We start from the raw sequence: 18,000 nt of genomic DNA, 5'->3' as shown, positions 1-18,000 counted from the left end.
GCTCAGTCAACGCAACAGCTTTCTGAAATATATACAGCAAGGAGTACAACATAGAAAGACCTGCGTGTACAATGTACTTTTCACAGCCATGGGGTATCTCCAAGTTCTTTACAGTCTATGGAGAAGTTTGCGAATAAATCTGCTGTAGGAATGTAGGAAATATTCAGGGTTTTTAGATCATAAGAAAGAGGAACAGCAGTAAAACAAAAGATTCTGGATATCAAACAAAAACAAATTGCTGGAGAAACTCAGCAGGTCTGGGTGCATCCGCGGAGAGAAAGCAGAGTTAATATTTCAAGTTTGGTGACTCTTTATCAGAACTGTTAGCAACTAGGAATAAAATGGTATTTACACTGGGGCTGGCAGGATGCCCCATGGGGAATGGTCCCTGCGGAATTCTGACAAGACCGGGGAGTGGAAGATATGTCCAGCAGCATCCCAATGGAGGTGATGGAAATGGAGGCTAATGATCCTTTGGATGTGGAGGCTGGTGGGGCAATATGTGAGGAGCAGGGGAACCCTATCATTGTTGCAAGAGAGAAGAGAAGGGTGAGGGCAGAAGTGCAGGAGATGAATCACTCACGACTGAGAACCTGGCCAATCACGGTAACGGGGAATCCTCAGTTGAGGAAAACAGTGGACACTTCCAAGGCCTCCCCTGCAGAAAGTGGCATCATTAGAACAGATATGATGGAGACTGGGAAATTGGGAGAATGGGATGGAATCTTTACAGGGAGTAAGGTGTGAGGTATAAACAGGTAACTGTAGGAATCAGTGGGTTTGCAACAGATATGAGTGGCCATCTTATCCCCAAAAATGGAAACAGAGATGTCAAGGAAGGGGATTGGAGGGGGGGGGGGAGAGAAGGAGTCAGAGATGGATCAGGTTTCAGAAAGAGGAGCGGGCCATTCAGCCCCTCCAGCCTCTCTGCTATTCAACAGGATCATCGCTGACCCAACATTCCTCATGCCCACTCTCTTGCTTTCCTCCCATTACCATGGATTCTTGATCAGTCATAGAGTCATACAGCATTGAAACAGACCCTTCAGTCCGCCCAATCTAATGTGACCATGTTCCCGAACAAGACTAGTCTCACCTGCCTGCATTCATAGAAATATAGAAAACAGATGCAGGAGTAGGCCATTCCACCCTTCAATCCTGCATTGCAAGCCTCAAAGAAATTCCTCCTTGTCTTCATTTTAAATTGACACCCCTTAATTCTTACTTTATCCCTCTTCTTCCAGCCACATTCTAACACCCTTAACAGAGCTGACAAGCTGCAAAAGCAAGAACTACAATTTGGTTTAAAGATTATTACACAAAGGGTTACAAACTCAACTTGCGGCCAAGAACCAAGTCTGACCAAGCAGAATACAGCCTGAGTGAAGAGTTTACCCTGTGCGCTCTGCACTGGGAGATTTCAAGTAGCTTTCTTTTGATGGAGACTTGCTGCACACAATTACTGCTCAAATCTGAAATTTAATTTCAAACTACATTTTAAGCAAATATTTTATTTTTCACTCCAAGGCGGAGCTGAGATATTCACAATTTATTGCCCCAGTTGTGCCAAGTAACAGAATTTAGCCAGGCTGAAGGATGTGCAATTCTGCAACAATTAGATTTGCTCAGCAATTTAGTGACTTTGGATGACAAAACAAAATGTTTGTTTATGTTGCTATAATTCCCATCGGCACAGTAAAGCAAGGCTAGTTTCCATTACTGTTCCGCATGATAGCAGTTTGACAGATGTACTAGCCCACCCTGTTTCACAATAAGTAGCTTGGGTTTGTTCAACTGACTTGCAGGTCTCTGGACACAGCATTGATGGACACACCTTGTACTTAGTGCTTGATGTGGTGCGGTACTTCTAGAGCGCTGATGCCAATTGTGCACAGCAAGCTCCCATAATCAACACTGTCATATTGAGGGGGTGACCTCATAGAGGCTTATAAAATCATGAGGGGCATGCATAAGGTGGAGAGTGATTAGTACGTGGAATGAACTGCTAGAAATGGTGGATGCAGGCATAATTACAAAATTTAAAAGACATTTGGATAAGTACATGAATAGGAAAGGTTTGGAGAGATATAGGCCAAACACAACAGGCAGGCAGGACTACTTCAGCTTGGCATGGACTAGTTAGACAGAAAGATCTGTTTCCATGCTGTATGACTCTATAAGTAGTTAAGGACAAAACATTGAACTTTTTCAAGAAGTGGAGGTGCCAGTGTTGGACTGGGGTGTACAAAGTTAAAAATCACACAGCACCAGTTTATAATCCAACAGGTTTACTTGGAATCACCAGCTTTCGAAGTGGCGCTCCTTCATCGGGTAGCTGATAAAGGAACTGTGCTCTGAAAGCTAGTGCTTCCAAATAAACCTGTTGGATTATAACTTGGTGTTGTGTGATTTTTAACTCTTCATGAGGGAACAAGTTATTGTTCTAAGGGTTAAAGGGGTCAAAGGGTACACAGAGAAATCAGGTACAGGGTACGGAGTTGAATAATCAGCCTCAATAACATTCGATGATAGAACAGGCTCGAAAGGCTGAATAGCCTCGGTCCTATTTCCTATGTTTTTCATGACTATATTATTTGTTTTAGTTACGATGATCAAGGGATAAACATTAACTAGGACATAGGGTCCTCTCTTGTTTATATGCCAGAAGATTGTCCGTTTTGAATGAAAAGATGCCATGACAACAGAACTTTGAATTAATGTCCCACCTAAAAAGTAACTTTTCATGAACCACAAGCTAACAGAAAATTGGAATGAACCCATCAATGCCATTGGGTGGCACACTGGCTCAGTGGTTAGCACTACTGCCTCACAGCACCAGGGACTAGAGTTCAATTCCAGCCTCGAGCAACATCTGTGTGGAGTTTGTACATTCTCCCCATGTCTACGTGGGTTTCCTCCAGGTGCTCCAGTTTCCTCCCACAGTCCAAAGACATGCAGGCTAGGTGGATTGGCCATGCTAAACCCCTATCTTTTCAACCTTCAACATACCATGCCTTAAAGGCAGTATGAAGACAAGGATTCTGTTGTGCTGTGCAGAAAGGAGGACAACCTTTGAATTTCTTGGTTCAGTTAATTTTTTATTAATTGGGTTGGCTCCTAAATCCTCTGCCACAAAATTTGAACTGAATTGATTTAAGCTTTATTAGCATCTTGAGAATCAAACAGATGATTCAGATTGCATATCAGCAAAACGGATAATAGTTTCTCAATGCTGATTAAGACATATTTGGCCTAAGTTCTGACAATACACTGGCAAAAGGAAAATCTCAGGATAGCCCATACCTTCAGGTCACATCTCAAATTATGACTCCCCATGCACTCTCAGTTTCCTGAACAGTTGTCCATGGTGATGACTGGAACTCTTTTTCTTGGAAAAAAAATAACAGGAAAAGAGCAACAGAATCCAGGGCCTAGCTACCTGCTTACATGCTATGTCTGCATCCAAAATCTACAAACACTAAATTCAGAATTGTACTCAAGAATCACCAGCTACAAAGCATTAACTTTGATTTCTGTCAGACCTGCTGCATTTCACCAGCAATTGCTGTTTTTACTTCAGAATTGTGCTGCGAGGCTTTATTTTCACTGGTCCAGTTGCAAGTAACAAACCAAGTTAACCCATCCTGAGATGTTCTGAAATCCCTATGGATGAGCAATTGTCTATTCATGGCTGTGGATATAAACCAGTAGGCTGGATAACACCCAAGGGGGCAATTTTCTTTTTAAAATATAGAGTAGTGAATGTGTGGGATGAACTTCCAGCGGAAGTGGAGGATGTGGGTACAGTTACAATGTTCAAAAGACATTTAGATAAGTACGTGAATCAGAAATGTTTGGAGGGATCTGGGCCAAATGCAGACAAGTGGGACTAGTTTAGTTTGGGACTATCGTCACACTAGTCCATGCCAACCAAAGAGTCTGTTTCCATGGTGTATGATTCTAACAGGTATGGAGATAGCAATGTCTGATTATCTCATTAACTGCAATGCAGTAATGCTCACTTCACATTCACATCTTCAAGGATTTTTCCCATGTTCAAGCAGCACCTAGATATCTCTAACTAACCTGCTCAGATATGAGCTATGTCTTCTGACTTAAAAAGATAGGGGTCAAATGTCAAGAGCTGCCCAACCAGCACTTACTGCGCTGTCACTTGACTGGACATATCAGCATCAGTAGTGGCCAGCATTGAAAGCTATGTGACACCATTTAAATCAAGCCTGACCTCCTTTAAGGGGAGGTGCACTATAGCTGGACTAGGTGTAGGAGGCCATGCAGAAAGTCACACGATAGAGAGAGACAGAGAGAGGGCCCGCTGTATTTTAGAAACTGCAGGAGAGCGCAAGGAGCTGAATCTACAAGACTTTTATGAAATACATTCAAAAGACAATGGGGAGGGGGATGACTGGAGAGGTCAATGCCTGCAGTGAAGCCCAACAAACCGAATGCAGTGGGATGAGAAGGTTCGTGACCTTTCAAGAGTGGTCAAGGTCAGTGAGTGTATCCTCCCAACTGCAACACAACACTCCTGACACAGCTCTATTCACCACCCTCACTCATTCCCCGACAATCTCTCGCAGTTAAGGTAAATCTCTGACAAGTCAGGATTGCAGTCCTGTAAGATTTACCACGAAAGTAGAAGCATTCTATATCTCAAGATACCATTTTGAAGCTCTGAGGACATTCATAAATCCCACAACAGACAGAAACAATCCCACTTTCTTTCTCCAGAACTGAATGATTGAACGGTCTGACAAAAGTATAATATGTCTCATTAGCCTGGTCACAACACAGACATTGGCAAGAACAACTAACATTCCCTGTTTTTATTCTGGAAACCAGCTGTTGCTCTGTTGATAGCATCCTTGCCTTAGAGATACAAGGTTCCAGGCTGGAGTCCCAAAAATCTATCTGGTTGCTCCAATTGGAGTACTGGGGGAGTCCCGCACTGTCTGAGGTGCTGTTTTGTTGGTGAAATGTTGAAATGAAATGCATCTGTTTGCGCAGACGGGCACAAAAGATTCCACAGCCCTATTTCAAAGCAGGGGAGCTACCCCAGTATACTGGCCAATTACTACCGCAGCTATCTAGTCTTCAGGGTTGACACCATATAAATACAATTAGATTCCAGCATGCAATTTCACCCCCTCCCACCTCCTGAAGTTTAATCACCTTGTGAAAGCAGTGAGAAATTCAGAGTGGCTTCATTTTATCTTGTAGTTAGCTGCTAATCTTCTACCATCAGAAGGTGTTCTCAGCAAGAAGACCAACAGTAACAATTAAAGACTACGTCCTGACATAAAGATCTCACTTGTTGAAAGAAAAAGTGATAAAGAAACAGAAGAACAGGAACATCTGATGTTGGTTGTGAAATTATATTACTGACAATTAACTTTAACTACTCCTGCCCCCAAAACCAAATACAAAATAGGTTATGGATCAGCTATTTATGTTAATCAAAAGACGACCAAATAAAACCTCTACCTGTAAAAATGTTGCTAATTTTGGCACTCTCTTCCCAGGAAATTCTATTTTGAACTAGTTTCTCTCTCCCACCTTGACTGGGAGGGCAGAAACTCCATTTATTTTTATTCATTCTTTCCTGGGATATGGGCATCATGGCAAGGACACTACTTTTTGCCCAGCCCCAAACAAAAGTCCCAAATCTGTCCGTGTCTCTTTGGCAACTTGATGCCTGAACCTTTCCAGTCAGATTGCCATTCTTCCCTCAACCCTGAGACCACCCTTAACAAAAGCAGAAATGACAACCTATCAATCTGTAGTCACGACACCATCCTCCTCCCCATCCTTTTCAACCGGTCTGCAACCTTTAGTATGATCACCCACATCCTCCTCCACTGCCTCTCCTCTTGGTGTTCAGTTGATTGAGACTTTCTTCATTTGGTTTTATTCTCTGCCCAGACGCAGCTAGAATCTCCTATCATGATTTCTCATCGTTTTCAGGCACCTCTGGATTCCCCCAAAGACCAACTCTTAGATCCCTTCCATTCATATCCTTAGCATTAGCAGATCAGGTTCTGCTGTCCACGGTGATGGCAAGAAGGTCCACCTCAGCCCCTAACTGATCTGCCCCTAACTTGTCATGTAGTAACTGCAGTATCCAATATCAGGTGAGCAAACACGTCCAACAACTGCATTTTGGGAAACCCCAAACTATTCTCTTCAGTCCCTAGCCAAAGCTCCATTCCTCAATTCTGTCCCACTAAGCCACTCCATCCCAACCTTTGGTTGCTGTCTGAGTTTGAAACAGAATGGTTACAATCTCAATGTCCAATCTGATACCATGCAGCGCCTACATCATATTCTAACACAAAGGCTGTTTATTCCACATCCCTAATAACTACACAGACTTGACCCTCCCCATCTCTATAATCGTCAAGAACTTAGATCGCTTCATTTCAGGCATGGCGTGCACTCGAGTTGATTTAGGCCACCAGTGGTGACTGCTTTCAGCTACCCAAGCCATAGACTCTGGAATTTCATCTTCCAAATCCCCCAACTCCTTCACGCCTCTTCTCCTTCAAGAGATTTCTTACATCATCTGTCTTTCACCAAGTTTTTGGTCATCTGTCCTAATACCACGGTGTCCAAATTTGTTTCATACACACCTGTGAAGCACAATGAATATTCTGTCACAATAATAGGCTCAAACATATTTAAAGTGTTAGGTCAGTGTTTGCGAGGAAGCTGCATCAATATTAATGAGGAGAGAAGACAGGGTGAGGTTTGAAATGTTATGTTAGCCTTCAGAATTGAAACTGAAAGTGAGCTCTCTGCTTAAAAGATTAATTTCAATGTAAATACGCACATTTATGAACAGATCAACATCTGAAATCATCACTGTTCTGGAAAAGAAGAATGGTGCTCTTCAGAGATGGTACTAAAGGCCATTCACACAAGTGTAACTGGTCCTTTGATATTGTAAGATACTTCCCTCCACTCCGGTGTCTTTCAGTCTCATCGTCAAAGTGGTTCAGTAGAAAGACAAACATTGCTAGTTACTGGATGCGAACCTTTAAATCTATTTTTCACTCCACAGACCCTGACAAATTTGCAGAGTCTCTCCAGTGCTTGTTTCTGTCTCAGAAATTGCCTCCTGGCCTCCTTCCAATACTAACCCTGAAGAAGGGTTATACCCGAAATGCTGACTTCTCCACCTCTTGATGCTGCCTGGCTGGCTGTATTCTTCCAGGCTCCTACGTGTCTACCAATACTGTTCTGCCATTTCCTAAAGGCTTTGAATGCAGAGGCAGCGCTGGGATCAGAACTAAGAGTTAATTTTTAAATCCTTACATAACATCTTTTCAAATAATGTAACCCTTCGTTCTGCAAAATCAAACAGAAACATTTTAAGAGGCAATCCATAATTTATAATCACAACATGATTGAACAGATTACGTGTGTGTGTGTGTGTCTCTGTATCAGTGTGTGCGCATGTCTGTCTGTGTCTGGGGGTGGGCGGAAAGAGCATGGAGAAGGAAGTGCTCCTCAGTACAGATCAACAAATATAACCACAAGTAGAGTTGGAATGTGAAGATGAACAGTACATGCTCATTGTGCTGGGGATTAGGAACAATGTACCACAACATCAGCACTTTTCATTATGTCCCTAGCTAAAGATTTCTAAATTGTGAATCAAGGCAGTTTCTATTTGCGAACAGCTGCTTATCTATCTCAAATATTTCATAATGCTACGAAAAATCTATCATTTACACTTGTTATATATGGGTCATAGAGATGCTCAGCATGGAAACGGTCCCTGCGGTCCAGCTCTTCCGTGCTGACCAGATATCCTCACTTAATCTACTCCCGTTTGCCAGCACATGGCCCATAATCCCTCCAAACCCTTCCTAGTCATATACCCATCCAGATGTACCAGCTTCCACCACTTCCTCTGGCAGCTCATCCCATACACGCACCACCCTCTGCGGGAACAAGTTGCCCCTTAGGTCCTTTTTAAATCTTTCCCCTCTCACCTTAAACCAATGCACTCTAGTTTTGGACTCCCCTACCCTGTGAAAAAGACCTTGGCTATTCACTTTATCCATGCCCCTTGTGATTTTATAAACTTCTATAAAGGTCACCCCTCAGCCTCCGAGGCTCCCGGGGAAAATAGCTTCTCCCTTTAGTTCAAACCCTCCAACATCCTTGGAAATCTTTTTTGAATCCTTTCAGGTTTAACATCTTTCCTCGAGCAGGCAGACCAGAACTGAAAACAATATTTCAAAAGTGGCCTCACCAATGTCTCATTGAGACAATTTCAAACCAAACAGTTGGGAGTTGACTAACGTCAGCATTTTTTTCAAGTTGCTAAAGCCACCCTCTCCTATTGAGTCACTGCATAAGTATCAGCTAATCAGAAAGATTTTAAATCAGAGACTGTTATTGTTAACTCCACCACTCCAAAACTAGCACAAAAAAGGTTTTTTAAAAATCATTCTGTGCAGACAGGAGGAGCTGAGTAGTGACCTTTCGATGGGTAGGTTGGCATCAAGATAAGTCTGAGTAGAGGAGTAAGTAGAAGAGGTTTAGATTTTTAGGCAAAGTCGGGGGCTGACTCATACACAATTATAGGCGTGTTTACGGTATTAAAGCCGGCTTCCATGGGAGGGAGATACAGAATTAAAAACATTATTGTTTACTGCAGAACAGTTGCCCAATTCACAGTGGATACAATGAGGGAATTGTTCTGCAGATCTAAAGCAGAACTTTAAGATTCCAAAGATTCATGAAAGATCATTTACATTTTTGTTAAAAAAAAAATCACACAACACCTGATTTTAGTCCAACAGGTTTATATGGAAGCACTAGCTTTCGGAGCACTGCTGCTGCATCGGGTGGTTGTGGAGTATAAGGTCGTAAGACACAGAATTTACAGCAAGCATTTACAGTGTGATGTAACTGAAATGATATATTGAAAAAGACAATTTCAATATACAATCCAGATCTTTTTCAATATATCATTTCAGTTACATCACACTGTAAACTTTTGCTATAAATTCTGGGTCTTACAATTTTATTCTCCACAATGACCTGATGAAGGAGCGGCGCTCCGAAAGCTAGTGCTTCCAAATAAACCTGTTGGAGTATAAACTGGTGTTGTGTGATTTTTAGCTTTATCCACCCCAGTCCAACACCAGCACCTCCAAATCATTATCTTTTTTGTCCCTGCCATGTTCCATCTCATCACGATTTGGGAGGTTTGCCCAATCCAAAGTGAAAGAAGTTTGCAAATCGAATACAGTTTCATTGTTCACCATTTCATTTGTTAAGAGACAAGGAAATTATCAGTTTCATTTCCATGTTTGCCTTCCCAATTGAGAAGGTTCAGGGGGAGAAGAAAATTATGAAAGAAAATGTACCTGTTATTTAATCTTTTTCTAAAATGCAACAGAAAAGCTGGACGTGTTACAAAGTCAGTCTATCCTAATCACTTCTGTCAAACGGGATTTGTAAATCAGAGCTAATAAGCAATTTCTTTCAAATTTCTGGATTGTTCTAACTCTTTCCAGTCAGGTTACTACACTTTACTCGGAAGGGAACAATGACTGATGAACTGGGTAAAATCTTGCAGAAAAGCTTATGCAATAATGAACATGTATGTGTCAGTACAGTCTTGGCAAATGAATGGTTGAAAATGTGGACGGAAGGTTAGACGCATCAGTCATGGTCACCTTAACAAAACGACTCATGCACACTCCATCAGAGGTGTTCAGTCACACTGTGAAATAAAATATATAGCCATCTTAGTGTTGTCACCAGGCTTGGTACCAAGTTACTATGAGCAAAAGTGTGCTCAGGGCGATATGTTTTAATGTTTTCTGTTGCTTTTAATTGATCATCTCAACTGAGCCACTACCTCCACAAATGACAGACCATCAATTCACCCAAATGTTGGCCAGTTCTGAATGTGACACAACTTGACGCTTAGCAGGACAACCACCTTACATTTCTATGGTGCCTTAACATAACACAGCATCCTAAGGTAGTACTATAAAAACAAACGTTGGCACTGACCCACAGGAGGAGCTATCAGGTCAGTTAAACAAAGACTTAGAGCTGAAAATGTGTTGCTGGAAAAGCGCAGCAGGTCAGGCAGCATCCAAGGAACAGGGGAATCGACGTTTCGGGCATAAGCCCTTCTTCAGGAATGAGGAAAGTGTGTCCAGCAGGCTAAGATAAAAGGTAGGGAGGAGGGACTTGGGGGTGGGGTGTTGGAAATGCGATAGGTGGAGGGAGGTCAAGGTGAGGGTGATAGGCCGGACTGGGGTGGGGGCAGAGAGGTCAGGAAGAAGATTGCAGGTTAGGAAGGCGGTGCTGAGTTCGAGGGATTTGACTGAGACAAGGTGGGGGGAGGGGAAATGAGGAAACTGGAGAAATCTGGAGTTCATCCCTTGTGGTTGGAGGGTTCCCAGGCAGAAGATGAGGTGCTCTTCCTCCAACTATCGTGTTGCCATGGTCTGGCAATGGAGGAGTCCAAGGACCTGCATGTCCTTGGTGGAGTGGGAGGGGGAGTTAAAGTGTTGGGCTACGGGGTGGTTGGGTTGATTGGTGCGGATGTCCCAGAGGTGTTCTCTGAAACGTTCCGCAAGTAGGCGGCCTGTCTCCCCAATATAGAGGAGACTACATCGGGTGCAGCGGATGCATTAGATGATGTGTGTGGAGGTGCAAGTGAATTTGTGGCGGATATGGAAGTATCCCTTGGGGCCTTGGAGGGAAGTGAGGGGGGAGGTGTGAAGCTCTGAAAACAATGGGCTTGGTTAGTAGCAATGTAATTCAATCTGCTCGAGCACTGCATCAGTAAATACACCTTGCCTTTTGTGCACCAACATTTGTTTCTGATCACAAAGTACACTGTGCTGCATTTTGATATTTCCAATTATCTTCCCAGATTCAGCAACTGCACAAGATTACATTACAGCACACAACCACACAAAATACTTAGCACCCAAATGGAATATGCCAAACCACTTCTAATTACCATCATTATGCACAAGCCATATTGACCAAAACCTTTGCAATACATTTCCACAAAAGAGGACTTTAACTTGCTAACTCATTCAACTTCACGTGCACAGTCAAATTCCTGACCAAAATCTATTCCTATTCATTTTCCAAGAATAAGATTTCAATGAACAAATCCCCCCATGCTTGTTCTAATGTATTGTATCCCAATAGAATCATTTTGATTCCATTCACTTTTATTGCGTAGGTTCCAATGGACAGAACATTGTGGGTTCCAGTCTCATTGAACTCTTCAACATATAATCTGGCCTGATACGTTCAAGTGGTTAAACCAAGATCTCAGCTCCCCTTCAGGCAGACTGAGGAACTGCAGCATTGTTGGAGGGTTTCATGATTCCAACACAACATTGACCAAGACAATAAAATAAGAAGAACTTCAGATATTGGGAATCGGAAACAAGCAGCAGGAGTTGCTGCAAAAACTCAGCAGGTCTGGCAGCATTTGTAGACAGAAAGCAGAGTTAATGTTTCGACTTCAGTGACCCTCGCTTGTTCAGATGAACATAAGAACTAGGAGGAGTAGGCCACCTGACCCGAAGAGCCTGCTCCACCATTCAATAAGATCATGGCTGATCTTTTCAGGGACCCAGCGCCACTTAGCTGCCTGCTCACAATAACCCTGAATTCCTTTACTGTTCAAAAACCTCTCTTTCTTTGCCTTAAAAACATTCAAGATAAGATTGTGAAGCTGTTCCTAGGGCACTAATCAAAAGAGAGCAGGGTATTCTCTTACAACACAAGCCAACACTGCTCCCTCAGCTGACAACACTAAAATTAATGGATCATTCTTTTAACATTTGTTGGATCTTCAGCTCATTATATAGATTTTCAATGGACCTGACCCAGTGATCAATGTGAATTCCAGTAGAAAAAACAATGTTACATTCCTTATATTTTCCAAAATATTTTTACAAATATGTCGTATGTTCTAATCCAATGTCTTTCATACTGTTCCACTTCAAAATCCAACTAACATTAGTGGGCGGCACGGTGGCACAGTGGTTAGCACTGCTGCCTCGCAGCGCCAGAGACCCGGGTTCAATTCCCACCTCAGGTGACTCTCTGTGTGGTGTTTGCATATTCTCCCCGCGTGGGTTTCCTCCGGGTTCTCCGGTTTCCTCCCACAATCCAAAAAAAAATGTGCAGGTTAGGTGAACTGGCCGTGCTAAATTGCCTGTAGTGTTAGGTGAAGGGGTAAATGTAGGAGAATGGGTCTGGTTGGGTTACGCTTCGGTGGGTCGGTGTGGACTGGTTGGGCCGAAGGGCCTGTTTCCACAATGTAGGGAATCTAATCTAAATTGTGTATCCATCAAATTGAATTGGATTTACTGAATTCATGGAGACATGAGCTGGGATTGTAAATATTCCTGACTGACCAACATTTCAATTTTCCAGCATTCAACAGACAAAAATGACAGAACAGGTGAGTTGAGAGAATAGGCCACCAAGTGATAGCATTACACAGACTGTGAATAAGGATAAACATCAAGTAGATCTTGAACTCAGCAGCTTTGTGATTCAGAGGTGATTGTGAGGGACAGCAAAAACATTATAGGAAAGAAAAGGATGATTTAATACAAAATTTCCATTATCAAGGCAGCTTGTAAATCCTGGTATATGCTCAGATTGAAAATTATTGCAAGCATTTCAAGAACTAAATTATTGCATAAGAATTGAAGTCAATAATTCATGGTCTTTTACACTAGAATCCCCTCCACTTTCCATGAATTGGAAGGTATGCAAGTGAAATGTATCAATGAAATAAATCCCAAATGCCATGCTTTGTGCATCTGAAATAGAACTGGACAACAATCCTGGTTAATGATTTGTACACTGTGGCTTTCTCTCCTGAGAGTTTGAAACAACTACATCAACACAAGAAGGTTAAGAAGTAATTTAGTAGAGGTTAGCAAGGCTAAGTGTAAAAACAGAAACAATCGTTTCGTCTATGGATTGAGTCAACAGTGCACGTCATGGATGCAAATTCTTTGGTACAGATCTAGAGGGAAGACACAAACGCTGTGCACTCCGAGTTGTCAGGATCTGGAACACAGTCTTGAAAAGCTGCCGAGAGCTGAATTCAGAAATAATTTTAATAGGGAGTGGGTCAAGTACCTGAGGATGCGAAACTTACGAGGGTTGCAGAGAAAATGCAGGTATATAAGTCAATGTGTGATTCTTTTCCAAAAAGGCAGAATTAGCTCGTTCTAAGCTCTTAATTTCTATGATTCCAGTGACCTCTGGCCTTTTTCCACATTAGGTTTTGACAGTAAATGAAACAATGTTTCTGCATAGGAACTGCAAAAACGAGAGAGATTTATATTTATAAAGTGACTCATTAAAACTTTTCAAAACATCTCAAAAGCATGTCATGTACAATAAACTGAAGTAACAAGGCAGACATTTTGTGGTTGGTGGTGAGAGGAATTGTAGGTTAATCTATTACATTTGCACATGGCTTTCTTTGGATTTAGAAATGGTGCTTAGAACAGAATCAAGTTTATTCTGGTGTTGAAGGAGACCATGCAATCCCATTGGGTCTGCAGTGTCTCATTAAATGAGCAGCATTACCTATTGCCAATCTCCTGCTTTTCAACGATGCATTTTTTATCCTAATACTCATCCAATGTCCTGTTGGAATGCCTCAAATGAACAAGCCTCCTCCACACTCTCAGGCAAATCCATTTCATACCCTAAGGACCAGGATGGAACTATTTGCTCAGCATGTAGTTGCTAATTGGAAGCACAAAAAGATGGAAGATTACTACAAAGTTCTTTCTTTGTCTATTCCCCCTCTCCACCCCATCGTATTAAACAGGAACCTTGCCAAAGCAGTGAAAGGAATGTTTGAAAGAGCCTAGTACACCTCGACGTCTTACGTATAGTGTCAAGTAAAAAGACTTTGCACCGTCTGAGTCCGGTGGCAGGGTTGGGTCCTACATGTTTTAATTGTAATAAATCATAAAGTATCAAGCAACAGTCACTTCCTGATGACCTATTACAGAAGTTCAACTTCTTTCAGGTCAAATCTACAAAACTGAAAATCAAAAAAATTAAATTGCTTGCAGATGCAATTTGTACTGTTAAACGTGGCATCTATAAAATGTCACAGAAACGCGGTGATCTTTGGGTGGGACAAAATTGCTTTATGTTTGTTTGCAGTTCAAAGTTGTCTCTCTTTTGTGGCTATATTTTTTTTTTCCCCAAGATACCACATTCAAAGGTCAGAGTGGTACAGCACAGAAACAGACTCTTTGGTCCAACCACTCCATTCCAACATAATCCAAAACTAAACTAGTCCCACCTGCCTGCACTTGGTCCATATTCATCCAAACATTTCTTATTCATGTACTTATCTAAATGTCTTTTAAACATTGTAACTGTACCGTATTCACTACTTCCTCTGGAAGTTCATCCCACACACGAAAAAAAAATTGCCAGTGTCTTTTTTCATAAAAATATGCTCTCTCGTCTTGAAATCCCTCACCCTAGGGAAAATTCTCCTGCAATTCACCTCAGCTGTCCCTCATGATTTTATAAACCTCAATAAGAAAGTCACACCTCTACCTACTGCGCTCCAGTGAAAAAAGTCCTGAGAACTCAAGTCCTCCTCAAACCCCAACGACCTGGTAAATGTTTCTGAAAGCTCTTCAGCTTAATAATATCTTTGCTGTCACAGGGTGATCAGAACTGTACAAGTACTTCAGAAAAGGCCTCACGGATGTCTTGCATAACATCGACATGACATCTCAACTCCTATATTAAAGGCAAAAGTGAGGACTGCAGATGCTGGAAACCAGAGTCTAGGTTAGAGTGGAGCTGGAAAAGCACAGCAGGTCAGGCAGCATCTGAGGAGCAGGAAAATCGACATTTCAGGCAAAAGCCCTTCCTGATGAAGGGCTAGACTCCTATATTAAAGGTCTGAGCAATGAAAGCAAACATGCTAAACACCTTCTTAATCACTCTGTACATGGCAAAATCTTGTATTATGTATCTGAACCCGTAAGTCTCTCTGTTCGACAGCACTACCCAAGGCCCAACTTTGAATTCTGAAAAATCCTGCTCGTTTGTTTTACTAAAATGCAATACCCCCCCGTTTATCCAAATTCAAATGAAGTTGTTTGGGATTTATCACTGACTTTCTTTCTCCTGTTCCGAAAGTGTCAAACTACACTGGAGAATTATTTGTTCAGTTCCCAAGATAATCACTTCTGGGTGCTCGATCTTGAGAGGTAAACAGCAAGTGCTGTCAGCTAATTTGATGCAAGTAGCACACAGTCATAGTTCATGCAGTCACCCAAAAGACGAGAGAGCAACCCATTCCTTCCTCCCTAGGCCAGGATTGTCAAAGCTGTTTTTGCCCTACTATCCTGATCGCAGAAACAGTGAATATCTTCTTGGGAAGGTTGAAGGAGGGGAGACACAACTAGACGGAAGAATAAGAGGCCCCTAGATAGATGTGGAGATGGGGGCGGAATGAAAGCAAGGTACATAAAGAAGTGGAAAGGATGAAGGAAATGCAAAAGGGAAGGAGAGTGAAAGGGACAGAAACATTGAGGGAAGAAAAAAAACAGAAGATAAACTATGAAGAGTAAAAGGGGAAGAAGAAAAAAAACCAACCCAAGTCACCATGACCCCAGCAGTCAGCTTCAGAGGTCTGCGGAAGATAAGGGGAAGAACAGAAATGAACATTTTTTTCCAAATAAGAGATGTAATTTTAATATGCGACTGTGTAAGTGCTCCATATATTTACATCAAATATACATATCTCATACACCTCAATGAAGTTTACAAACCTCAACACAACAAATAGCTTCTCACCACCCCATTATTCTGCCCTAGGGGAAATTGAATCTTGGCAGGAAATCTTCAAAATTGGTGTATCTCCCTTCAAACACTCAGCAAAGTAGAAATAGCTGCACTTTCCCAGCTCGGCTTTTTTAAAAGTCTTCCATTAATCTCATTGAAAATCAAGTATTCCACTGCAGCAATTTGTATCTGGTAATGGTGGCTCAGTGGTTAGCACTGTTGCACCGTTACCTCACAGCACCAGGGTCCCGGGTTCGATTCCAACCTCAGGTGACTGTCTGTATGGAGTTTGCACATTCTCCCCGTATCTGCGTGGGTTTCCTCCGGGTGCTCCGGTTTCCTCCCACAGTCCAAAGATGTGCAGGTTAGGGGAATTGGCCATGCTTAAATTGTCAATTAGACGCATTAGTCAAAGAGAAAAGGGGTTTGGGTAGGTTACTCTTCAGAGGGTCAGTGTGGATCTGTTGGGCCGAAGGGCCCGTTTCCAAACTGTAGGGAATCTACACAACTAGCAGTTGACTTAGTTTTTTTTAGCTATTTTCCATTGATTTGGGTAGCTTGCATGGTTAATTTTTCTCAGTTAGTCTTCAAAGGAAACCAGAGCATATTCCTTAGAACATGACTGCCCTGACACAGCGTTTGGATCTCTGAAATTTGAAAACATGACTTACTTGATGCTCCTTTAATTTATTTGTATCTAATTACCTGTCCAAGTGATAGATTCATGCACAGCGGATCAGAAGTATAATATGGCTATTTGTAAACTTCAGGACTTTCACTCAAAACAAAAATGTAAAATACAGAATTGCTCACAAATCTGGATTGTAACGTGGTTCTGATAAGTCATTGTCCAAATATGATTATAATCAAGAAACTCTGAACAGATACGTTGTCTTACAGACATACGTTCTCCATAGGTCTGTCAATATTGGGATAACTGAGTCATAGACACCTAACCAAAACTAAAATTCCACAACTTGTTGAACTAAGGCAGATTATCTAGGCATCATCTTTTGTTGGGACCTTGTAATGTGTAGACGCATTGCTGGTGTTTCCAACTTTGCAATGGTGACTACACTTCAAATGCATTTCATTGGTTTTGAAGGACTCTGGGACTTCCAGAGGTCATAGAGCATCAGAATACTGATAGTTCTTTCGTATCCTTCATCACTTTCCTAATGCCAGCAATGACTTACACAGCTGCAGTGAATGTAACATGGTCATAGAATAGGAATACCCTGTTTGGACCAGGTTAATAGCCCCAGTCAGACAACCCTGAGTGACAGACATAAACAGGAGTGTCAGGGGTTCTGTTTACTCTGAGGAAGCCAGGCTAGAGTCAGGTATGATGCACGTGTAAGGGTGACAGGATACCAACCTCTGGAGTTCAGATTAGATTGCTTACAGTGTGGAAACAGGCCCTTTGGCCCAACAAGTCCACACCGACCCACCGAAGAGCAACCCACCCAGATCCGTTCCCCTACACCTAACACTACGGGCAATTTAGCGTGGCCAATTCAACTAACCTGTACATTTTTGGATTGTGGTAGGAAACCGGAGCACCCGGAGGAAACCCACACAGACACGGGGAGAATGTGCAAACTCCACACAGACAGTTGCCTGAGGCGGGAATTGAGCCTGGGTCTCTGACGCTGTGAGGTAGCAGTGCTAACCACTGTGCTGCCCTACACACCAGTCACACCAGCAATGTGTCTACACATTACAAGGTCCCAACAAAAGGTGATGCCCAGATAATCTGCCTTAGTTATTTCAACAATATTCTGAGAAATTAGTTTATTTGAGTTTATCAAGTTTTATTGGTCTGCAAGCATGTTATTTATTAGCTTTATTCTGGTAACAAGTATTTTCTGCAACGAGAAGTTGGGGGGGGGGAAGAGGAGTGGGGGTGGGGGTGGGAGAGCGCGAGCGCGAGAGCACGAGGGAAAGCGAGAGAGATTGCTGTGGGATGCTCAGCAGCATACCAATATTTCTAGGTGTTGTCCATGCATAGAGGATCACTGCTTTAACTGTGCAACATTTAAAATGATTTGGATAATCCATTACGCAACAGAACAACAGGAGTCTGTCACCAAAGCTATAACCAGTTAACAACATTAACCGAGG

At 42.2% G+C, this 18,000-nt stretch overlaps 1 protein-coding gene across 4 annotated transcripts in view; it reads right to left on the bottom strand.

Annotated features, from left to right (window-relative positions):
• The window catches only part of abca2 (ATP-binding cassette, sub-family A (ABC1), member 2), a 460,895-nt gene extending 445,176 nt beyond the window's left edge, over positions 1 to 15,719 (bottom strand). For all 4 annotated transcript variants that reach the window (XM_043719911.1, XM_043719914.1, XM_043719915.1 and 1 more), the window contains exon 1: positions 15,688 to 15,719. In XM_043719911.1, the coding sequence (XP_043575846.1) occupies positions 15,688 to 15,699 (12 nt within the window). In that variant the 5' untranslated portion in view covers positions 15,700 to 15,719. The remainder of the gene's footprint in view (positions 1 to 15,687) is intronic.
• Between the last annotated feature and the right edge of the window lie 2,281 nt (positions 15,720 to 18,000).

The sequence above is a fragment of the Chiloscyllium plagiosum genome, chromosome 30 (genome assembly GCF_004010195.1).
Source record: "Chiloscyllium plagiosum isolate BGI_BamShark_2017 chromosome 30, ASM401019v2, whole genome shotgun sequence".
Lineage (NCBI taxonomy): Eukaryota > Metazoa > Chordata > Chondrichthyes > Orectolobiformes > Hemiscylliidae > Chiloscyllium > Chiloscyllium plagiosum.
The sequence above is the reverse complement of the archived record's forward strand: the minus strand, read 5'-3'. Positions and strand labels throughout refer to the sequence as shown.